Source organism: Poecilia latipinna, unplaced genomic scaffold (genome assembly GCF_001443285.1).
Source record: "Poecilia latipinna isolate Pla-1442-1.1 unplaced genomic scaffold, P_latipinna-1.0 Scaffold329, whole genome shotgun sequence".
Classification (NCBI taxonomy): Eukaryota; Metazoa; Chordata; class Actinopteri; order Cyprinodontiformes; family Poeciliidae; genus Poecilia; species Poecilia latipinna.
The window spans coordinates 370,852-396,075 of record NW_015112945.1 but is presented as its reverse complement, the minus strand read 5'-3'; the positions used below and the strand labels follow the sequence as shown (position 1 = coordinate 396,075).

Here is a 25,224-nt window from a genome sequence, read left to right as displayed (position 1 = left end):
TAAATGTATTTATATGATATTAACCTGAATTTCTCCGTTTTCTCTTTTTCATCACACAAAATACTCTTTGTATGAGATCTATTGCATATTTGTCTTAATTTACTCTGCCCCCCCTAAATTTAATCCAGTGCAGCCAATGATCTTCAGAAGTCACCTAATTATAGAGCATTTAGTCAACAACCAGCATCATGAAAACCAACCATTTAACAGGCTTGTTTTTCGCAAACTCTCTAACCAACCTACAGTCTGACCCTGGGGTGAATTCACTGGGAAGTCCATTACTGGGAAAACTGACATGTGTTGAATGTGTTTCCTTTAAGTGGATGAATGTTTTAACAGCTAAATAATGAAAAACAAATGATTAGAAAATGGATTCTTGGCATTTTACCAAGACAGTTATCAGTTGTTAACTCTGCCATGATAGATTTAAACGAGTATCAATCGGCTGGCAACGTTTAAAATTCAACAGAGACGCTCCCCACTAGTGATGCTCAATTAAATGAAGTGCATTTACCAAACGGCATGTTGCTGCAACTTATTATCTTAATTCCTGCAAACGCCTTAGAGACTCTTCTTGTTTTTCACGTCTTATTGAATAACTGATACAACAATCACGCCCTGAAATATAAAACTCTGAGCAAATGATCTTGTGTTACTCACCGCCCAGCTACTTTAATAATCAAAGAGACCGACAGAGTTCCAAGAAGGCCTCCGATGGCGAATATGGACACAGTTACAGACCACAAAAGAGTCGATGTTTCTGGAAGAATAGGTTCCCCATATCTCTCCATCCAGGTCTTATTGTAGAAATCTTTAATGTACTGCAAAACACAAGAAAACAGATTCAGCTGTAGTTCAGGCAAGTCATAAAAAATATACATCTTTAAAATAGCACTGTTATTCAAAATAACACTGATAGCTGCAAATGTTATGCATTTTGCTGTAAATTAGTAGGTTTTTGTTCGGACTCTATGATCCATGTTTACGTTTTTATTTATAGCAGAAGGAACGTTCAATGAGATACAACTGCAAATTGAATTTTTAAATGTTACATGATGACAATAGTTTCATGTGTCCTCTTCCTACAACCATCCCTCTAGTTCCTATATCCACTTATCCTTCCAGATAAGTTGGGTTGTGGAAGCGCTGGTGCTTATCTCCAGCAGTCACTGGGGGAAGAGTTGGCCTGCATCCCAGACAGGTCGCCAGCCCATGACATGGCAACACAGAGACACACAGAAAAAACAATGGTCAGACTTGAGAGCACTTTAGAGTGACCCATTAACCTCATAGTCATCCTTTTGGACTGTGGAAGAAATTCAAAGTACCCAGAGTGGCAGTGGTACCATCTGCATCACTGCACTCAACCTTTTACATGAAGCTGTGAATTTTAAATAAAAATGTTTAGCTGCATTGTTATCCATTTTTGCACCTCCCTTCACGGGGGTTGCCACTTCATAACACCCAGCCCCACACTGCCAAGTCTGTGTGCGCACAGACTTGGCAGGTGTTTTACACTGAACAGGATTCTAACCAGGAACAAGTTTAGCTGTGTGTAATTTTAAAGTGATTTATAAATATCCGCTGAGTTGGCGGATTAGCTAAACGTAAATGCACCGGGCTGATCTGGAAAGCAAAGGTCACCTCTGATGCCTCTGCACAACTGACAATCGTTTCAGAAAATTACTCCTTTCTCGTGCAGAACTGATGAGACGCGGTGGCCGGGTCTCATTAGGAGAACTGAATCGGGTTGGACCTGCTTCATAATCAGGTGCTAAGGTCATGTAGTTATTTGCAAATAATTCTGACAGACTCAATCAGCTGACTGGGCATCGGAAACAAAGACACTTTTGGGCTACTTTTGCTAAAGAGCAAAAGATGGTTGATATTGTAACCGATTGCTGCATCCTACAGATGCACACATTTTCTGTTTGAATTGTTTTGAATTGCTAATGTTAGCTAAAACTTGGGTCCTTCTAATCTGTTATCCGTACAGTCAGAGATTTATTTCCTTTTCAAAATATTTAATATAAGACCATTTTATTAGAAGTAAGTGAAATGATATAGATAAATAGCAAATGATGCCTTATTATGCCTCCTGCCTAGTTACAGGCAGAGTTTCCATTCCTATGCAGCCCTATGTTTAAACACACAGTGTTATGTTAGAAATCTGTTTCTAAACACATTTTTCTCCTCTGATAGCCATAGCTGCAGATCATTGATCACAACCCCTCCAAACAGCTCAGGTTTTTTAGAAAAGATTTACAATGATTAAAAAGGAAAAAAAAGCTTATTTAGATTTGTATCACTCATAAACTTCCATCTCTGTGTAATGTTCAAAGTTTATCCTTTCAATCCACTTTGCTGCACACAAGTTAAAATTTAAAAAAAAGCATTTCAGGCCAAGAAAACGGGGACTAATTATGTATTTAGTTTGAGATGTCTTAACACAGTATTTCTTAAGATTTAATGCATATTTGACTCTTGATTAAAAAAAATTCCTTCATTTATTTTAAGAAAGACCAGCAGCTGGAGATGGACCTGCTGTGCATAAAGACGACCAAATGTTGGTTTATGCTTGCATGCTGTGGTCTGACATGCTGTTTGAAAAGGTTATTGTTGCTTTGGCAGATTGTTACTAAAAAGGCTAATCAAGATCTTTTGTGAGGTTTGGTATGTGTGCATAGAGAGGCTCTCTGCTACAGGCGTTTTATTGTAATAAATTCCACCACTACCTTTTTCCAGTCACCCTTTTCCAGCCGAGAAACCGATGAGAACAGACAGTAGGCTCCCTCTGTGAACATTAGAACCCGGTGTGGTGGGAGAACATAAACTAAAAAGGGGCTTCATGTATTTTCCATGAGTTTTATAAAGACAGCGGAAGCATAGTGGTCCCCCTGCAGTGGTCGACAGAAGTCAGCAATACATTAATGATCAGCTCTTGTTCCTGGTGGGCAGAGACTACAAAGAAAGATAAACAATGAGCAACTGCTTGACACGCTAAAAAGACGGAGGCTTTCTTGCATCTGCAGAACAACAGAACCTGCTTTAGTAGCTCAATGTTTTTCAGAGCAAAGAGCAAATTAAATGTTACAAAGAATTTAAAAAATAAACACCACAAAATGTCAAAAGATGCTAAGGAAAAGTGTATTTGAATAGAAATGTCCTTTTTTTTTTAATAAGTCCACTTGCTCAAGACAACATGAAAACTAAGGAAGCTCAATTCCACAGTTGAGGTGCATCAGTCTTAAAATAGAAATACCTTCGAACTTTATACAAACTGGATTCCAAAAAAGTTGGGACACTAAACAAATTTTGAATAAAAACTGCATGCAATGATGTGGAGATGGCACATGTCAATATTTTATTCGTAATAGAACATAGATGGCAGATCAAAAGTTTAATCTGAGTAAATGTAACATTTTAAAGGAAAAATATGTTGATTAAAAATTTCATAGTGTCTACAAATCCCAAAAAAGTTGGGACAAGTAGCAATAAGTGGCTGGAAAAAGGAAATTGAACATATAACAAACAGCTGGAAGACCAATTAACACTAATTAGGTCAATTGACAACATGATTGGGTATAAAAAGAGCTTCTTAGAGTGTCAGTGTCTCTCTGAAGCCAAGATGGTAAGAGGATCACCAATTCCACCATTGTTGCGCAGAAAGATAGTGCAGCAATACCAGAATGGTGTTACCCAGCGTAAAATAGCAAAGACTTTTAAGTTATCATCATCAACCGTGCATAACATCATCAAAAGATTCAGAGAATTTGGCACAATAGCTGTGCGTAAGGGTCCAGGCCGTAAAACTCTAGTGGATGCTTGTGATCTCCGGGCCCTTGAACGTCACTGCACCTCAAACAGGAATGTCACTGTCAAGGAAATAACAGCATGGGCTCAGGAATTCTTCCAGAAAGCATCGTCAGTGAACACAATCCACTGTGCCATCCGCCGCCGCCGCCAGCTGAAACTCTACAGTGCAAAGAAGAAGCCATTTCTAAGAAAGCTCCACGAGCTCAGTTGTTTGCACTGGGCCAGGAGTCATTTAAAATGGAGTGAGACAAAATGGACGACTGTTCTGTGGTCAGATGAGTCACGATTTGAAGTTCTTTATGGAACACTGGGACTCCATGTCATCCAGACCAGAGATGACATGGTCCGGATAACCCAAGTTGTTATCAACGCTCCGTTCAGAAGCCTGCATCACTGATGGTATGGGGTTGCATGAGTGCTGGTGGCCTGGGCAGCTTGCATGTCTGGAAAGGCACCATTAATGCAGAGAACTATGTTCAGGTTGTAGAACAACATATGCTCCCATCTAGACGTCATCTCTTTCAGGGAAGACCTTGCATTTTTCCAACAAGATAACACCAGACCACATTCTGCAGCAATCACAACATCATGGCTATGTAGGAGAAGGATCTGGGTACTGAAATGTCCAGCCTGCAGTCCAGATCTTTCACCTATAGAGAACAATTGGTGCATCATAAAGAGGAAGGTGCGACAAAGAAGGCCCAAGACGATTGAACAGTTAGAGGCCTGTATTAGACATGAATGGGAGAGCATTCCTATTTCTAAACTTGAGAAACTGGTCTCCTCTGTCCCCAGACGTCTGTTGAGTGTTGTAAGAAGAAGGGGAGATGCCACACAGTGGTAAAAATGGCCTTGTCCCAACTTTTTTGGGATTTGTTGACGTCATGAAATTTTGAAACAACATATTTTTCCCTTAGAATGATGCATTCTCTCAGTTTAAACTTTTGATCTGTGATTTGTGTTCTATTGTGAATAAAATATTGACATTTGCCATCTCCACATCATTGCATTTAGTTTTTATTCACAGTTTGTTTAGTGTCCCAACTTTTTTGGAATCCGGTTTGTATCTGGTCCTTTGAGGTATGAGTTGGCGTGTGGGAATAACCAAACCCATAAGAAAAGTCTTTAATAATAATGTGGAAGATTTATTTATTTTTTTTTTTTTTTGACTTGAATACTATTTTGGAAAAATTCAATTGCAAACATTTAGCTTTTCCAAAGTACGACAAGTGATCTGAAAGACCAATGTAAATAAAGAAGATTAGACCTTTGCTTGTAAGCTGAGAAACTCATCAACTAGACTGGTGACATAGGGTCATTTGTCTGAATGACCCTATAACTGGTTGACAGTAGCAGTAGAGTTGTGCACAACGGTGCAGTTTGTAGCTCCAGTGCATTGTTGGAAGAAGGTGCAAGGTTGAAATACTTGCTCAGACCAAGCTGCGTGCTCTTGATGTACTTCATCTTCCTCCAAGGTCCAAGGTTGACTGGGCTCCCAACAAGTAGTTTTGGTAGTGAGTTAGTGGGTGTGTCCATGCATTGCTGGGTGTATCTGTGTTGTGAGGTCATATTTGGAGAGCCATCCAGGGTGTAGCAGTCTTTCAGCAAAGATCACTGAGGTAGACACTGGCAAAAACTCCAATTATTTCTTTTGTCCCTTGCAGTACACATGGCCACTCTGCTGCATATGCTGAAGCAACGTGTTTGAAATGTTTGAAAAAAGAAAATCCTCAGGAGAATTACCAACTCTCCCCTTTTATGAAAGTTCTTGAAGACTATTATTTTAAAGTGAGATATTCTTATCAGCAATTTCCTTGTATGGGAGAGTATGTTGATGAAGAGCTGCAGGTATTCCTCTCTAACCGAAGAAGACAATCATATCAAGCACATCTGCTCCTCTTTTACAGCAATCAGTCTGCTAATTAGACTGATAAGTGGGTTCAGGTTTCCTCTTTCACATCTTCACTCAGGATTTTGATGCTAATTAATTTCTTTACAATGATTTCATATGAATCTGCTCAGTCTACATTGTCTGAAAATGTGCCAACTGTTACCAATAAAATCAAAAGTCACAAAGATTCGCAGCAAAGTATTCGTGGAAATGTTTTGACAACGACTGCATGTTCTGCTACCTTTCTCTGTATTCTTAATCAGATCGCCGGTTTCCACTCAATAAGTGCCCGCCCCTGCAGTGCTTTGTTTTTGTGACAGATGGTTTTTTTTTTTCTCCGTTATATTGTCATACTTTGGATTTCTTTTCCCTTTTCCCATTTGTCTGTATTTTTAATAATTTTGCAGGTTGATAATTCATCAGAAACCCACACCAATGTAAAAAGAAAAACTGTTGTTTTTAATATTCTGGGTATATCTCCTAAGTTTCAGTTGATTTTTCTAACTTTTGCCAAACTTCGAATTCGTGTTGTCATGTTAAAGCATATAGTTGGTTTCGCTCAACTCTTTCATCTCTTTTATGTGCCGATGGGATTTTTGAGCAATTCATCAAAGTGCTGCAGAGGACAGAATGAAAGTACAGTGAACTATTGAACTATTTTGATTTGTTAGAAGCCACAAGTTTGATAATACCACCAGGAGCAAATGGAGGGTGATACAAACCCTGAGAATACCATATAACGTCACAGCACTGATTCTCAACATTAAACTTTTAATAATCATACATAGTAGGCAGGCTTTCTTTCCTTTTCTAATTCAACCCCCACAGTCTACTATGTTGAACCCATCAATCACAGTTTGCATGATAATATGTAGTTTAATCAACTTATACAGATAAGATCTAATTAAGTGAACATCACTCTTCAATGAACAGAGTTAATTTTTGACTCCACTGAAGAGCTGATGGAGGTTAAAAGCACCACTTCTAAATCAGCAGATGAAAGCAGCATGTACAGTATTATGAAACAAACACCTAAATATGTATGAGACATCATAGTGGAAATTGAAAAGTTTATGAAATTACAGAGCAGATATTACAGTGGGACCAATTGCCTAAAGGTGTGTTGCTTCACAAATTTGCTACACATCAACCTGTTGAGGTATGGACTCCACTAAGACGCCTAAAGGTGTAGAGAGTAATACCTGGCAGCAACATCGTGGTGCCAGATGAAGATACTTTGGGTTATGCAAGTCCATGAATCAGATTTGTTTGTCCATTTCTATCCCACAAATGCTTGGCTGGCTTGAAATGGATTTGAAGGACAAGTTAACCAACTGTTTTATTCTTCAAATAAATCATTATTGCTTTTGGTAGAATGCTATAGAGACCAGAACCGTCAAGCAAAGCTGTGTCTGTGAAACATGGTCTGCAACAATACCCAAGTAGGTGCCATCCGTTTGGCTGTTATGTCACAATAGCAACCAAATGGATGGCAGTCTAGGTTGCTCTGCAGAACATTGGCCAAGCCTAAACAATGCCAAATGCTGTGGATCCTACTGTTCTCCAGGAAAGCAAACTACTCTGTCACCCAGGCGATGTAAAACCAAATTTAATACATCAGGCCATGCAACTGTCCTATTAGACAAAGGAACCTGCTAAGGACATCCTCTGGCAGCATGTGCACTTTTAATGGTGCATGACCATGTATTCCCATATGCAACAAACGGTGATCCACAGTGTATTCTCACACTTCTTTCTTCCGTCAGAAAAAGCATTAACTTCTTCAGCAGTGTGAGCAACACTAGGTTTCTTTCTGTTGGTGTGCATTTCACAGGTGATCATTGATGCAGCTCCCCAGGTGCATCAATGATCCTTGACTGTTGCTTCACACTATTTCCTTGAACGTCTTTTAATAGACCATTACAGACTGGAAGCATCCCACAAGGGCTGCAGTTTGAGAGATGCTCTGACCCAGGAGTCTTTGTGATATCATTTGGCCTTGTCAAACTCACTGACATCCTTATAGTCCCGAAACATTACTGTCTATTTGCCTTTCGTTTTAAAAGGAGTGGGAAGAAAATAACACCTCAGCATCGTCTTAGAAAGCATTTTGACATTGTAGCGTAGCACAATTTGATCACCACATGAATTACTGTCAATGTGTCCCCAGTGTAAGAACCACAGCTCTCCCTATTTTCTGATTCATTTGGTTAAAAATTATCTGACCACTTATAAGACATTGTGGCCCATTGAAATTGTTTTCCTGGAGGTTCCATTGATCTGAAGAGATATAAAAAAAAATTCACTGAGAAAGTAATGTGCTTATGATGAAGCAAAAATCTGTGTTATACACATCCTCTGTCATGATGTTATACAGGACTGATGTATTTTACCAATAGACTTTAGGTATAGTTTTGTTTGTTCTCAGATTTTCATATGCTGCAATTTGTATTTACAATGAAAAAGTAACTGGTTTAAAAAATAGATTACACATAAAAAAATTTTTATGTATTTTGCTGTTAGCCAATACAAAAATGTTCCGTATATATTACACATAAACTGCACATATTTTAAACTATTACAAAGTGCTGTCTTGTGCCAAATGCATTTTAGTACAAGACAGCACTGAATAGCTTTAGCACCACATCTTTTCTCGTTACAGACAAAAGCCATGCATGTAGATGTATATTTTGTATACCATCACAACCAGTATCACAATGACCAGTACAGAAAAATGGTTACAGTCTTTATTAATAAGTGAGACATCATGCTGTAGTTCTACGGTTATAACAGATTGAAAAGCCACAACTGAGGGTTCACACTCATGTGCTTCAAGAAGGCACGAAAAAAAAAAACACAAAGTAATTTTGAGTTATGCGCAGCGTTGATTTTGTCTGTGTGGGCAACCAAAGAGCTGATGGCTGTAATCTCTGAATACTAATTAAATGACCTGTGGGGAATCTAATTACCTTTGAACAAACACAAGGCTAAATTAGAAAGTCTAACCTCTGAACATGCAAGGTTTGTTTCTATTTCTTGGACTGGAACAGAAAAGCTCCTGAAAATTGGATTCACCAAAAATAAGAAAAACAAAAAGACTATGCAAATATTTTTCCACTCGAAGCAATTTCTAAATATATTCATAAGTCACTGTATGAAAGGTACCTGCCTTAAATTGAAAAAGTTGGTTTGAGGTAAATAAGAATGTACATTTTTGGAGTGTTATTTGTTTAATCTGGGATTAAACTTCTGATGCACTGTTTCAAAGACTGCCATGTGTGCTCATTTACTGAAAAAACATATGTTTATGAGCTATATTGTACTAATTAGGTGGACTGAACTCATCTTTAACTTTCTTTCCTTAGTCTGACTCAGCATTGAGAGCTGAGTTAATAAAGATAGATTATACTATTCCTACCTATTGTTTATGTTTCCGGAGGAGAGACAGTCTCACAATGAACTGAATAACATATCACTCGTTGCAGACAAAAGCTCAGCCCAAAGTTACTCACATTTCCTATTGCAAAAGAATGCATTACGTCTAATATTCTAATGGTGATAACATATTATGAATTAGTTGTTGTTTATTTTAAAAACTTACTAAGTTCTGCTGGAGCAAAATGAAGTCATTCACATAAGTGATCATCATTTGAAAGGCACTGATGTGCATCTAAAAAGTCTGCGTCATTAGAGCTTCAGGGTTATAAATTGCATTGAGAAATGGTTTAACGATCTCGGGACCTGCATCAGCTGCAGGGTAAAAGAATATTTCAACTCTGCCCCATGTCATGATGAAGGTCTTTTTAACAGTCTTGATCAAAAATATGGGAAAATGCGCTTTGTGGAGCATCAGTATCACTCCAAAATCTGCACTGCATTGATATTTGTTACCATCATCTATGACAGTTTTCACCAGAACTGTCACTGAGTAAACAATAATCTTAAGACATATGGAGCGAAATTTCATCAATTCATCAATGCAGCTCCCCTCTGTTTAGCTGTGCATCATAAATGGTGTTCAGCATGTGCTGTGTTTCAGCTAAGTTTTTATAGGCGGCTGAAATAAACATTTAAGTTTAATTTCTTTCAGCACCATGTTAATCTTCATTCAGCTGAAGCGTTGGCAACACCTGACTCTGAATCCAAAGTCAGATCTTGATTAACATTTATTGATTTCTAGCAGTGCTAACAAGATAAGAAATGAGAAAACAAGGTAAATCAATGCCGCCTTCCGATAGCAATGGGATATCCAAAGACAAGCTAGTAGTTTAGCTTTACTCACCGAAGCAGGTGCATTGACCACAGAGAGGTTATACCCGTAAAGAAAAGATGAACCCAGGGCCCCGAAGAAGGCTGCGCTGAACAGGCAGGTTGTGAGAGGCTGCTTCTAAGAGAGAAGACAGAAGAGACGAAATTCAGATTTTCATGCTGGCCAAACAGACAAAAGATTTATCAAAGAAAGTCAAGTCAATGTCAAGACCAAACTCACTACAGGAAGTGTTCCTTAGACAATCAGGTCAGAAAACTGGGTTTTGTCTTTTGAGGATTTCGTCTGTTTCAGTTTTGCCATGTTGAAACCTCTAACTTGAGTTATTTGAGATTCAGTGCGGTTGGCAAACACACATTAGTGCATAATTGTGAAACTGAAGGATCGTGACACAGGGATTTTGAATTTTTCTACCAATAAAAACCTAAAATCTGACTTATTTGACCTGCTTTATACTGAAATCCCTAAAAAAAAAAATCCAGTGCAACCAATGACCTTCAGAAGTCAAAACACAGATAACAATTAGTGCTTAAAATTATTTCCTGTTCGGCCTCTCAGTTCACTGCCATCTTCACCATTCTCACAGCTGAACAGAAAAAGCATAATCAGATTACCTCCACAACACTTTTCTACTGCCGCCACCAACATCATATCAGCTTCTGGTTGGTTTCATGATTGCACTCTTCTTCAGGGATCACAGCGGTAAGCTTGTAGTTGCATTTTACCACTAAGGGTACCAGTACATTTTGAGGAAACACACACCAACTTTATTTGTGGGTGAGTATCAGTTTGTCTTATTTCATACTTTGCCGATTGAAATTTAATACATAGGACATGCGTTTGTAATTAGAAACAATCCAGCACAACCAATATCCTTCTGAAGTCACATAATTAGTAGAAAAAAAGAGTCCCCAGGGAGAAAGTTGAGAAGAGGTTTGAAGTTGGGTTCGGTTATAACAACATTCGAAGCATACCAACTCTAAAAGCAATGTCTAATACATTTATTCGATACAACTGCAGACCAGCCAAAACATGGCTCAACACACAAACAGAAATGAAGAAGCAGCCACAAGGTTGGTGATAACTCTTCAGATCCACAGCACAGGTCAAACAAGATACGTAAGGGACAGGTAAAATATTTAGCAGAAGGTTATCTAATCAGATTATTCAAAAAATGTTGTTTTGACTCGCATGCAAAACACTGACTTGTGGTTGCTAAACCAAAACAACTGCCTCCGACATTGGAGCAAAAGGTACTTCTACAAACTGATAACTCGTGGGGCTCAATTTAAATGTACTACAGTAATTTGTGTTACTCCATCACATATATTCCCTATACATTCAACTGAAATTTGTGGTAATAAAGTGATGACATGATTAAGCGTCAAGAAGAATGAATGCCTTTATAAGCCACGGCAAAAACCACCTGAACATGAACTCTATTAATGCTGCTGGTTTATTAATGCTACACACCAGCCCTGAGTTTCTGATGTGATCAAGATGCAATGTTAGATGACTTGTGTTTCAGTTTTAGAAGTGAGAATGAACTCTTATTTTAGACACAAGTGTAATCCTGTACATTATAGCTCACAAAAACCTCTCAATATTCAATGCAGGAAATCAGAGTATTATCCCACACTCCTAGACATGTTGGATGTTGCAAATCTTAAACATCTTAAGATTTATTTAACATATAACTTTTAAAAGATAAAAATGTATCGCCACTCAGACAACCAAAGCACTAAGGAAGTCAAAGTTTTAATGTTTCTCCTAATGGAGGGTGCAGAAGGAAATGCCACGGCATCATTAGGCCATGTTGCTCTGGAGAATATGAATGTACTGAGCAGATTCATGATGCATTTACATTATCACATATTCACAATGGCATTTAGGGAGTAAGACCGTGAAGATGGTGAGGAGTATTAATGAGCGTCGTGACTCATACTTTATCGCCAATGTGTTAGTTATGGCTAACAGTTTTGGCTCAAAAAGGCTCGAGGGATATTTAAATGTTTTAAATCTTCCAGGAACTTCTTCTGAAAAGTATAATACCTTAAATAAAACTGTGAAACTGACAGAAATATAACCCTCTGAAGCCTGATATAGGTGCTGTTAGGGTTAGGGTTAGAGTTGGACATACTCTGTGTGTGCGTTTTTAGGAGGGGGTGACCCCAGAAACTAGCAGCATCAGAACCGTCCACCCACGGTCACACTGTTATTATTGACTCTTCCCATAAGTTTGATTTATTGATAATATGAACACATGAAAATGAAAATGTGTGCTTTATTGGTCCTATACACATGGAACAATATAACACACAACCTGTTGGTGCCTCTCTTTTAATGACCGAAAAGAACACAATGGTGACTGAACCAACTTGAAACTGACAAAGGCAATAAATAAAAATGTATTGAACATCAACGAATGAAAATCAGACATTGCTTTTGAAATGTGGTTCAACAGAATCATTAAAAAAAAAAAAAAAAAAACTAATGAAACAAACCTGGACAAAAATGATGGTCCTTCTTAAAAAAATGCCAAACAATGTGACCACAGGTATGATTCAAGTTTAAAGTTGACAATTCATCAGTGTGCTGGTAGGTGACAAGGTGTAGCCAACCATCCTGGTTGTGAAAATTGATGTAAATTGATGACAAATTCAAGAGAAGGATAGTGAGTGTTAACCAAAGACCCCAAAAACAGCTTCCAAAGAAAGTAAATGTAAATTTCAAGGTTAAGGTGCATCAGTGCCAGATTGCACCATCTATCGTCATTAAGCCAAAGCGAACTTTGTGGAAGACATCCAAGGAAAAAAGAACTGGACCTTGACTGGCCACAATTCATAGTTACGAGCCACGAAGAATGTCCTTTTGACATATAAGACAAAACTCAGGTTATTGGGAAAGGAGATGAAACATGCCATTTGGAGAAAGCAACCTGAGACAACTGGAGCCCACGAGGAAGTGGGCCAAAATATATGTGGATGGCTGCAGAAGTCTCATTGACAGCCACAGAAAATGAATTACAGTGACTGCCTCAAAAGTTTATGCAACAAAATATAAAGTTGAAGTTACCATCTTTTTTATTCAAGCCTGTTTCAATAGATTTTTAAAAACGATTCAGTTTCATAAGAAATGCCTGATTGTCATTGGTTAGTTTTTGGAGAAAAAAAAAACAACATATTATTACTTTTGTTGGTTTCAAGATATTTCAGTGACCACAGTGGGCTTTTTGGGGTACTAACAATTTTGTCCACATTTCTTTAAGTCATACACAAATTTGAAAAAAAGATTTTAAAGAAACAAAACGGAGAGTTAATGAGAAATCTACAAGTGTAATTTTCTTAAAATCTTGTGTGGTCGTACAGCTGCATACCATTACGCTCTTTTCTCCATGCCACAATAGACATTAATATTCCAAGAAACAATTTCAGTATTTCCATTCATGAGTTTCTGTTTATGGTTTGATCTGACCATTTTCCATCAGGGGCTCAGAACTCTAAATGGCAAAGGAGAAGCTGATGGTATGTAATTTTCCTTTAAGCCAATTGTCTTGAAACAGAAATTTCTATTTGCATTGTCAGACTCAGTGGCAGGGCAGAAGAAATTATATGTTTTTTAGAGCAGGGCTGACCAAGAACCTCACTGTGCATTGTGCTACTTTACATGAACAGCTGCTGTGGCTGTGATTACTGCCAGTACAGCCCATTCTTTACCCACTTCTTACCACTGCAAGTGGGATTCCACATTGTTAGTTCCTAGAACAATCCTTTACACATGGGGTCGCTGTGCAGATATTCAGTACTGTGGAGAGGGTAGTTTATAAGTAAAGCTGATTTTATAACACTCTTGCACTGTTTTGTTTCAAAGGTCACAATTGTCTAAATTGCTCGTCAGTATGTTTAACTTCTTAGCATATGCCTGTCACGATAACAAATTTAGCTGGACGATAAATTGTTCCAGAAGTTATTGCGATAATCAATAATATTGTTGTTTTGAGACCATTTTCAAGTGATGTAACGATAATGACAAAATAATAGTGAAAGAGCCCATTCTCAAAGATCAGTAAACTTTAAATTTAAATGAACATTTAACACTGGGAGACATTTTAAATATCCAAAATAAATAATCAAAACAACAAATAAAATGAATTTTGAAATCTTTGTAAACAAAATTGTCCTTCAAAAAAGGGGTGGTTGAGACTAAAGCACCAAAGACTTTTATCCTCCAGTTTTTGGTAGGAAGAGAAAAAAAAAAAGAGATAAACAATAAATTATGGCAATGGAAATAATTGAGTTTGTTTTAATTCATCATGCAATTAATTACATGATTCTGGTAGGAAGAGCTTTGATTTGTCTCTCACCACAGGTCTGGACCAGTTCATCATTTCTATTTCCATACATGTTGTCTCAGAAAGGCTCTCAGTTTAAATTTCAATCCTATAATTCATGGCAGTGTTTATTAGAATGCTGCGCCATCGGTGTAATTACAAGGTCATCGAGTTCTTAGCAGTATTAAAGGAAGGGTCTGGATTCTGCACAGACAGGCCAAAGGGGTGGTGAAACTGAGCCTGCTAGAATGAAGTATGGTAATTAGAGATGTGGGAAATGGGTGCACACTGCAAAGCAAACACAACACAATGACATACTCTATGCACTGTTGGGCACTGAAAATAAATTAAACCGAAGAGCACATGCACACATGGAATAAACAATGGCTTATGGATAGTTTGACACAAAAACTACTTATATTTTAACTTAAAAGGTCATTAAATAACCCTCATAAAGTAACATTTTTAATATTTTATACCTTTTTAATCAAACCAGAATTTTTAAATAAGGATAATGTCTTGTATGTTGTGCATGTTTTATTGCATTTTATCCTCATACACTCTGATCAGGCATAACATTATGACCAGAACGAGTCTGATTGCTCTGGTTTCATACACTCATACACACAGCAAACTGTTCTGCAGTGTGTATTCTGACACTTCTCCAGCAGAACTGGCAGTAAGTTCAGCAGCAATTTCAACTACAGTAGTTTGTTGGTTAGCTCAAACCTTCTCCTCGCTCCCCATATCAAATAGCCTTGACCCCCCTCCCCATGACCCTTTCACCAGTTCACAGTTTCTTCTTTGGACATCCACCTGTGGCAGGTGGATGACCCAGACATCCACCTGCCACAGTTTGTTAAACCCACTCAAATCGTTGTGCCTGACGATTTTTCCTGAATCTAACACTATGATGACATGATGTCAACTTCCTGCCTAATATATGCCACCTTCGAACAGGTGGGTTGAGAAGAGATGATGATTGTTATTCGCTTCACCAGTCAGTGGTTGTGTTACTCCTGATCAGTGTATTTATTCATCGGTTCTATTAGTCATTTATAAGGCGCTTCATCGACCTCCCTGCTACGCTCACTGTCTGTGGTCATGTTGTTTTGCCCCTGTTCTCTCCGTGTTAACCGATTCGCCTTCTCATTGGGTTTATCCTAGTTTGGAATTGTGTTTCCTGAGGTCAGGAAGATGACCATTGAGATGTAACTCATTTATCTTGCTTGTTGTGCTTGGGTTTTTTCAAAAAATATGTATCCTTCTTCAGAACAACTATGTAGCTTTTCAGTGGACTGGGCTCTGACAGCAGTCCTTTGGCAAAATGAACCTAATTTAATCCAATGGAAGTAAAGCCCACTCCATATTTATAGGCTTTTGCTTAAGATTTGAATAAAGCCTTCAAATGAATTAATATTTTACTGCAGTAGCAGCATATGGCATTAAAAATGCAGAGAAATTTAGTCTTTTGTTCGAGTACGTTGTTATTCGCCAGGTGAGGAAGACGTGGGTTTTTGTGCATTAATAATGTCTGACCTTAACAATTTCTGTAACTGGATAATTTTTTTAATACATATTGAATTTGTTTCAAGACTGTCTGCATGTTACGAAAGATCTAAGTTGTATTCCATGGCTGTCAGGATTTGTGATGCCCATTTCGCTTGTACTCTCTCTTTAAATTGAAAAAAAAAACCCTTTTCACGTAAAGTGGGCAGTTTTTCAAAGGCCATTTTCTACAGTAGGTGAGTGTTGGTGTTAGACTTGTCGCTACATTGGATTTTAATGTGTCATTACATGATGCCAACTGCAGACATGACCTTCAACAACAAGTTACAAGTAGTTCATCAAGTTAATGGATGACATCAGTTCACTACAATGGCAGTTTGCAGTTTTGAAAAATGTATGTATTGGCCTATAAAGCGGTCAGTGGCCTAGAACTGAAACATGTTTCTGATTTGTTTGTCAAATATGAAGTATCCTCCTTACACCTTTAGAAACCTCAGGACTGAAATTAAACAAGGTGAAGTGGCATTAAGTTTTGATAGACCTTATCTCTGGAACAAACTCCCTAAAAATCTGAGCTGTACAGAGATGTTCCTCTAAATCAAGACTTAAAACGCCTTTGTTTACAGCAATCAAACAATCTGACAACTGGACAGTTAGATAATATGAGATTGAAAGTTAGATTTTGATTTAAAATGGGCATTTAAATATTTATTTTAATATATAATACTTTTATACAATGCTTTTAATGGTTTGACATTTGACTCTGTTTCAAGAAATGTCTTCTCTTTGCCTGTGGTGTCCTTCAGGGCGACTTGGATTGATTGCCCTCTGTAATAATGGAGCTAATAAATAAAGTTGCCTTGAATCCGTAGTAAGTGGCTCGGTGGATGGATAGAATACCAAAAATTGAACTGTGAGATACTTACACAGTGCAACTAATGGAGGTGAAAGCTTAATTTTAATTAAAATATCATGAACCAAGTTAACTTAAAGGGTGTTCGCATTCATCTGATCAGGTTTCATGAATGATTTCTATTTCTCATGCTTTTCTCTCAAATGTGTCCATCTTGTTCAGATGGATTGCACAAAACAAACAACACATCACACTTCTTATTTATCTTGGTCTCATCTTTTCAAGCTACAAAAGCCTGACATTTTAACACGGTGTGTAAACTTTTCAGATCCAAAGCAGCTTAACAGCTCCACTCAGCAACATCCTTGGAGGAATTTATGAGCGACTGGGTTGGAGTTGTTAATGAAAGAATCACAGGATGTGCTCCTAGATCAAAGCTTTAATACTTATAGATGTCACAAGTTTTGGAGGCTAAGATGAAGAGAGCCCTTATGAATAGCAACAGTATTAATGAACAAACACAGATGGTCATAAAGAGAATAATAAACATGTCTCCTGGAAGTGTGATTTAATTTGCCTGAAGCAGAAATGCATTTTACCATAGCAACAATATAATCTCATTTGAATATTAATACAAGTCATCATAAAAATGATCATTTTTATGATGGTGGGGCAAATCTGTTCAACCTTTAAAGAGCAAAATCGGGGCAAAAATATGGGTCCAAAGTATCAAAAGTGCAGTACAACACAGAAACATACAAATGTCACACACAGCGCCTGTTAGAGTAGGTTGGCGACACACCTGAAAGATAACAGCAACAGTGACCTACATAGCGCTATAGGTGCCTTGCTTGGAGTCCATCAATAATCGAGCAGTGGAACATAATTCTTTGGGAAAAGAAATTACCATTTCAGGTCATTTGGCGCTTATCAGAAAAAATAACTTCCACCTGTATCAGGCTCACCTTTTCAGGGGTTTTCTGTGAGTCGTTCATTTTGTGGTCAGCCTGGCTGTCCTGCTTGTCCATGATGGAGTTTCAGCAACCTAAAACGAGAAGGTCACAATACATCATATGAGAAACGTCGCTGCTGGGGAACACCCACGGTGGCACTGGGGTCATTTCACAACAACGATTGGGGAAGTAAGATTTGTTTTTTTTCTCTCTTTTTCTTTTTTTATGCAAGCTGCTGATGGAAACATCTGCTGCAAAGGAAGTGACTGTGCGTGCAGAAGCTTGCAGAAAGCAGCTCAGGATTATGGAATCCTGAGTTAGTGCCCTCCGTGTAAAGTTTTAATGAGATTCAAATAAGAGATAAAACCCAATCAGACTACAGCATGAATCACTGCCTGTTTCTAACCTTCAAATAAGAGAAAATTAAAGATTTTGTCAGCAACACGGTGAGGAAAATCCACGGATGTCCAACGCATTGGATAACAGAGTGACTCTGCCCCCTACTGGATTTAAGTGCAACAACACTCCAACGCTGAACAGTGGAAGCTGGCCTATCCGAATTTACAAGTTGATCTCAGTGATTAACTATGTTGCCAAAAGAATATTTCTTTCTTTAATTTAATTCCAAGAACCAAATTAACAAATCATATAGATTCAGTACACACAGAGTAAGATATTTTAAGCATTCATTTCAATAAAAAGGGATTTTTAATACAGAAATGCTGCTGTAATGGAAGATAAAACACTTCTGACTTTCAGGTCAGATTCACACAAGACAGACAGCTACAGCTCATTTCCTGGATATGTTTGTATGTGGCTTTTCAAGAACAAAGTCTTGCTGCTGTCAGACTTTGAGGATCTTCTCAACAGTTTTGGGGGCTTTGATTTGTAACCATGTAGGGCACATGTGTCAAACCGAAGGCCGAGGGGCCAAATCCAAAGCTTTTTATGTGGCCCTCTAGACTCTAATGTGACACATAAAAGAACTGTCAAAACAAAGGAGATGCTTAAATCAAAGCAGCTTTTATCTATTTACTGCTTCCCGTTTCTTGCAAATTATTATGGAAATTCACACAAAACCAACGAATCCCTGCACTTTTTCGCGCCAATACATGATTATGAGTTTATTGCAGATTTTTGGATCTAAGTGACTTTTTACTTTTCTTACTTCTACTAAGCAGCTCCTTAAGATTTACTTGATGTCAAGTTATATAGTGATAGGGTAAGTAATAAAAAGCACAAATATTTCTAAATTAGTACCCAAAACGCCTTGATTTTTATTGCAAAAAAAAAAAAAAAAATCACAAAATCCTTTAAGGACTGGATATTTAATTTTAAGAATTTATTTATGTTTTAACAGTTTTGGGTTTTAATGCCTCTGTAAATTCCAACAGAAATAAATTTGTAACACCTAATTTATTTCTCATACTTGTTGCGAAGGAAATTAATACAAAACATTCCTTAAAATCTGCATTTAGGAATCACTTGTTACTCCTGGAATCCTTTTGTGTACCAAATTGTATTTAGACACACTCATTCACATCCCTGACGAAATTATATTACATAACAAGTGAGACTTTGAACTTCGGCCACGACCAGAAACCCTCTGCTGCAAAACCAGAGCAGCTCATGATACATGAGCAGCAATAAGTGTTAATTGTTTGATGAAAAACAATGTTGATAATGTAAGACTAGCCTACATTTCAAGAAGAATACCAACCATAAGTGAAACGCTGAAACAACCTGAGATAACATGCGTCAGTTGGCTAATGTTTGCTTAACATGAAGCGGAAACCATCAAAAGTCAGGAGTGTTGACTTTAGCATTCCCCCTAACCAGTAATCACTCCGTCATCATGATGCTGCTGGAAAGAAAATCCATGTGCTTTAAAACACAAGTGCAAGGTAACCAATTTCCTGTACACTTTACATAATTTTAATGTTTTATATTAACCTGATGATTTTTTTTTTTTTTAACTAAAACCTGCTGTATCACTTTCCAGTTTACATGCAGTCGTCATGGATCTTAATGCAGTTTTTACATTGGAATGTTTTTGTTTCTGAGGAATGATTTAATAGGCAACTTCAGTGGTTGGGCTAACAAGGTTCAATTTAACATTAAATCTACAGAGGTCCAGAATTATACATACAAAGTGAAATATTAATAAATATCACCAGTCAAGTATCTGGATCCGGTCCCAAAGCAAGTCCTAAAGATACCACACATTAAGCCATCAACACGGTCCTGGAGTGATTTTTGACGTATTTCAAAGGAAAACTCAAATGAATGTGATATTTATGTCCATGTTGAATTTATCCAAACTTTAGATTAGAGCTGTAGTTTTTCCCTTTAAATAAAAATGTCAGACAACTGTACACAATTACTCAAGATAAATCTATACGAGAGCTTCATTGCAGGAGAGTTTCAGTCTCTTTAAAGATGTACTAATTTGAGAAAGTAACATTCCCACTGTAGCTTAAGCTGTACATGTACTACAATGAAATCTCTTGAATCAACTCTTTAAAAAAAAAAAAAAAAAGAAGAAAACATCCTTTCAACTCGCTGGAAGCAAAGCTGCAGCAAACCTAATTTCTCTACATCTACATTTCTAAAGGCCACCTTTTCATTCTCTTTCAAGACAAAGTAAGTGATTTTTTTCTCCTCTCATGGTTTCCATCGACTGGGTTTACATTCAATCTAAATACTTGCAAATGAAAGGGCTCCCGCATTGACTGATGGAGTAAACAAACGACAGAGAGTGATTCAAAGTTGCTCTCAACTTGTGTAACACATAGTGTGAGCAGAAACATGCAGGAGTATGAAAATTCATATAGCAATTAAATTAGAATTTAGTGCCACACAAAAAAAAAAAAAATCACACAACATGAAACATAACACGACAACAGGAGATAGTTCTCAGTGTTTACATAATATATAAACTAGAACCACAACAGATCTAAATGACGTTAATACTGTAAATTCATCATCTGCTTCCTATGTCTTACAAAAAACACCACCACCTTCTAAATGTGTATTAAGTTTATATATATAAAAACACATTTCATTCACTGACTTCACACTATAAAAACACACTTCCTTTGTATGCATAACAACAGACCGGAAACTAAAAGTAAAAATATGCATACAGACATTGTGCAGCAGAAAATGACATAACGTCTACAGAACAAGAGTTAGAATAATTTACCAAACTGGATCACCTCTACATAAAGTTCCCAGCCCAGTAGAGTGACTGCAAAAGTTGAGATCCGCCGGGTTTTCTGTACAAATTAGAGACACAAGCAGGTGCAGCGGGTGTATTTACCCGCTTACATACTGTGCAGCCAGAGCAACAACTGAAAGAACTGCCCTCACATTACCTATAAACGTGATAACGCTGAGAAATTATTAACTCTGGGAATGTTCGTCCCTTTTTGTTGGCTCGTAATTACAGTCAAGTCAGCTGCATGCCAGATAAGTGCAAAACTAAAAGCAGCATTTCCATCAGTTCACTGTTTATGAACAAATCTCTATCCCATCTTGTATAACAAACGCCACAATGCGAATAAGTGTTCACATGAAATGAAAGTCAAAGCTAAATGGGATTTTTATGAGATATTACATTTTAAAAATCATTGGTGTATGCTCACCTTTCATCATAAAAAAATACATTGAACTCATTTAATCATAGAGTTCACACAGTTAGGACATATGTGAATAAAATTGTAGAGATGTTCCTGGTTGTAAGTTATTTAATTTGTTGTTGTTTTTTTTCTTTTTTGGATGTTTTCTGAGATAAAAAAAAATAAGTTATACTTGTTTTGATCTGATATTCTACCGTGTTTGCCATTAATCAGCAACGACCAAAGAAATTTCTAAGCAAATTTACAGGAAGAGTATGTTTTTGTGTGCGACTCCAAAACACTTACAGAAATTAGGATTGCAGTGAATTGTGGTTCTTAAAAAGCATAGACTCAAGATAGTGAAAACAAATGCACACACTTTTCAAAAACTTGTAGGATAAAAAAAACCCACTGGGAACACAGGGAGCCAGAGCAGAACAAAAACCATAAATCCAAGGAAAAAGCCAGCAGGGAACACAGGGAAGAAACTGGGAAAATAACAAGAGGAACCAGCAAAGAGTGTGAGCAGGAGATGGGTTTAAATACTGTGAGGGTAGATTAAAGTCTATAGACAAAGCAAAATGGAAAGGATAATTAGCGTTTTGCTTGCAAGTGATACTAAAGCAACATTTCTCCTTTGTCCGAGACTCAAACTTGAAGAAAAAACATGATAAACTCTCTTTAATGCATGCAAACACTGGGGTTGGAAATGAGAACAATAGCTGAATCAAGAATCTCTATAATTAAGCCCTTAGTGCAGATGTCTGTGTTCTCTTACCTTGCAAAACATGTGCCAAGAGCATTTTGTCACAAAGGGGGGAAAAAGCTGTGAGGACTTAAAGGATGAACACACAAATGCCATGCTGGTAGAAAGGCTCCTGTTTAGTCTGCAGGAATAATGAAGTCAGATCAGTCACTATATCAGGAGCACAAATAATGGCCCCTTCATTAACACAACCAGTCAAAGTCCAGAGAAGACCCCAGGAGCGATGGCTTGCAGGTCGGAGCAGAGAAACAACAAAAGGATTACACGTCAAGACAACGTGCACACCGTCGTCCCACCGAAACATGTTAGAAAATCAGCAGAACAATCCGTCTGCACGAGTGGAGCTGTTACAGAAAAGCAGCAGAACAATTAGAAAAAAAAAAACTTTCTCCTCTGGCAACTTTTCTCTGATCAATGGCTGCTTTCTTCTCTGTCCATCCCACAAAGATTAGGTTGTCTGACACACAGCCAAACATGTGAACCACAATTCTCCACTGTGAACACAGTAGGAGAGAGAAAGGTCATGCACTGTATGTAGTGTGAGGTTCTGAGTCGTCGTTGTCTGTCTTGTAAAGAGCTCTGTGTAATGAGAGGCAGCTCCTCTGGGACGTCTCTGGAGTTTAGGTAACACCAGTCTTGGGTTACACTCAGTGTGAGGGAAAGACTTTGAGAGAGAAGGCGGCTCGCGTGATCTAATTCTGCTTTATTTTATACAAGGCATTAAGAAAATATTCACGTCCTTAAAGCCCCCACACATTTTGTCACGCTACATTAAATTTCAATTTATTTTAAAGAATCTAAGATGAGCCAAAAGTAGCCTAAAATTGCTAAGTGGAAGGAAAAAAACAACTCGATAGATCTAAATAAAATGTGCCACCGCAACTGCAAAATCTACTGAGGGATGGTCACCTACTTGCATCAGACAAGCAGCCAAGAGATAGAGGATCTGTTGACTAGACAACTTTTAGTCCTCAAATCTGGACTCTGGAGAAGTGGGAAGAATATAAATGCTAAAAAAAATTTAAAAAAAGTCCTATTTCCAGTTTTCCCACAAAAAAAAGTAAACATTTGACAGAAGTTGTTTTCACTAACTTTGCCTGCCTCAGTGTTTTTTGTTCTAAGACCGCAAACACTGAATTTCTTTCCACAGCGCACGTCTTTAATCACAGACATCGTTAAACATTAACTTCCCTTGGACGGCCAGGGCGTCCCTGACTCCTACAATTCAACGTTTTACTGAATTGTAGGACAAACTCCGAAGCTCCGACGAAGGCATTTGACAACAGACTCGTTGACTGTGGAACAAAACTAGATTTGAATAAAATATAATATTAAATAAATAAATAAGTAAGTATAAAAGAATAAAAAAGGAAGCTTACACCTTCCGCTGCCTGGACTCTCCCTGTCCCGTAGAAACCCCAAACAAAAACCACTGTAGGCATCTAATTAAGAAGGCAGCATTATCACATGAGAACTAGCTGGCTAACTTAATTTACTGACTCTGGATTTGAAGCAAATGCGATTGGAGACACGGCGTAACCAGAGTGCAGCTAAGGGAGCCCACCTACGTAACATTTAATTCAATCACTTCCCCTGCCAGCACTATGCAGGCTACTGCTACTAGCATAATTGAGGGCTTAAAAATCCATTAATAAGCACAGACCATTGTCTAATTCCTGATAAATAGTTGCAGTGTAAGCATGACGGTTTAATTGTAACTATAATTTGGTTTCAGCAGACTTTACACTTGAGCAGCACGAATATAAATATTCCACTTGCCTTTTATATGTTTGCAGGATGCTGCAGGACTCCCAGGACGGCATCTTCTGGACACAAGTCCGCGGTGTTAAGAGTCAACTCTGTTATTTCAGAGAGCTGTGGGAACATCCGGGTTCTACCACCCAAAAGTGATGCTCACGCGCTGAGCTTCCTCAGATTGTTTTACTGGGCCTCCTCTGGCAGCAAACTGTGCAAAAATATTATTAAGATAAATAGTACAACCCTTTCGCAAACTTATAGATGCTGTCCACCTTGAGCAACAAAGTACTACTGCGCTAAAGAGAAAAAAACAAAGTAAAGAGAGCGGCACTCGTGTGTTTTCGTTTGGTATCAAAAGGTTTGTTTTGTCAAGGAACATACTAACAAGCTCTAAGTCAAAGATAACACAATTTGCCAGGGTCGTAATTTAGCATTTTTTGGGATATTTTAACTGTTCTGTTTTGGAAAATTATCTTTTCTTGTCCCCCAGCTCATTTTTTTCTGTACTGATTTGTGATTGTTACCACCAGTTCACTGTCGTCTTGCAGCTGAGCTTACAGTCCGAAAACATGATTGCTACTAAGTTAATTGGTCTATATAAAAAAGAAATACCCTTACGTGTGTGTTTGTGTGTGAGGTTGTCTGTACTGTCTGTGTCCAGGCTGCACCTGCAAACCCTGCAAAGATAAACAGGTAAAAACTTATTCTCATTTTTTCCAGCTGAAATTTGTTTTTCAAACTGCATAATGCACAAAAAATAAGTTTTCTACCATACTTCCGTGAGGCATATCGTGCATTAAATATTACTCTGTACCTGTTGATCAGTGCATCACCACTTCAAACAGTTTTTGCCAGCGTCCTGATTTGAATCTGTGTGGAGGGAGCTTAAAATTAGAATAGTTTAATAAAATGCAAGGAAAGAAAATTGATCAATATTAAGATTTTATCTTAATATTATAGTAGATGTGTGTCACATTTTTCTTCAGTGACAAATTTCTTGGTTGAACTGAAATAAGTTTGAGCATAAAACTTTTGGAAATCTTGCTTATTCTTGCCTGTATTTTAATATTTATTGCAGCAGCTAGTGAAAGCCCTCTAGGCTGAATCCTGTGACAAAGTTAAAGTTGCCTGAGAATTTCTAAAGCTTACAGCGGCATTTGTTGACAGTTTCGACAGCAGAAATCTGTCAAAATACTAAGACTTTTACATTATGTTCTTGTTTTAAAAATCCACAATTCTACAAAAAAAATCCCAAACTAATGAATCATTTTTTAAATGCATTTCCTTCCACAATTACAAATCAAAGATCAGTCTAAAATTACTTTGATCTTGTGCATGAATATAATAAAACTTTAGATTAAATGAAAATTATGTATCCAGTTTACAGCACACAGCAGCAATCATGTTGAAAGACAGTTTGATTCCACGAACATCTTATCACATTGTAAAATTTAGACAGGG

At 37.6% G+C, this 25,224-nt stretch overlaps 1 protein-coding gene across 5 annotated transcripts; it reads right to left on the bottom strand.

Moving 5' to 3' along the window:
* Nucleotides 1-206: 206 nt before the first annotated feature.
* LOC106949173 (solute carrier family 2, facilitated glucose transporter member 9) lies at nt 207-24,117 on the bottom strand. 5 transcript variants are annotated; one of them, XM_015035275.1, is made up of 4 exons: nt 23,785-24,117; nt 17,632-17,711; nt 9,990-10,094; nt 207-821 (listed from the first exon to the last, which is right to left on the bottom strand). In XM_015035275.1, exons 2-4 carry the CDS (start codon nt 17,692-17,694, stop codon nt 657-659), a joined length of 333 nt encoding a protein of 110 aa, XP_014890761.1. In that variant the 5' UTR covers nt 17,695-17,711; nt 23,785-24,117; the 3' UTR covers nt 207-656. The 5 variants fall into 5 exon arrangements, with proteins under 5 accessions (XP_014890761.1, XP_014890762.1, XP_014890763.1 ...); XM_015035276.1 differs by lacking the exon at nt 23,785-24,117 and adding an exon at nt 23,385-23,554; XM_015035277.1 differs by lacking the exon at nt 23,785-24,117 and adding an exon at nt 22,018-22,146.
* Between the last annotated feature and the right edge of the window lie 1,107 nt (nt 24,118-25,224).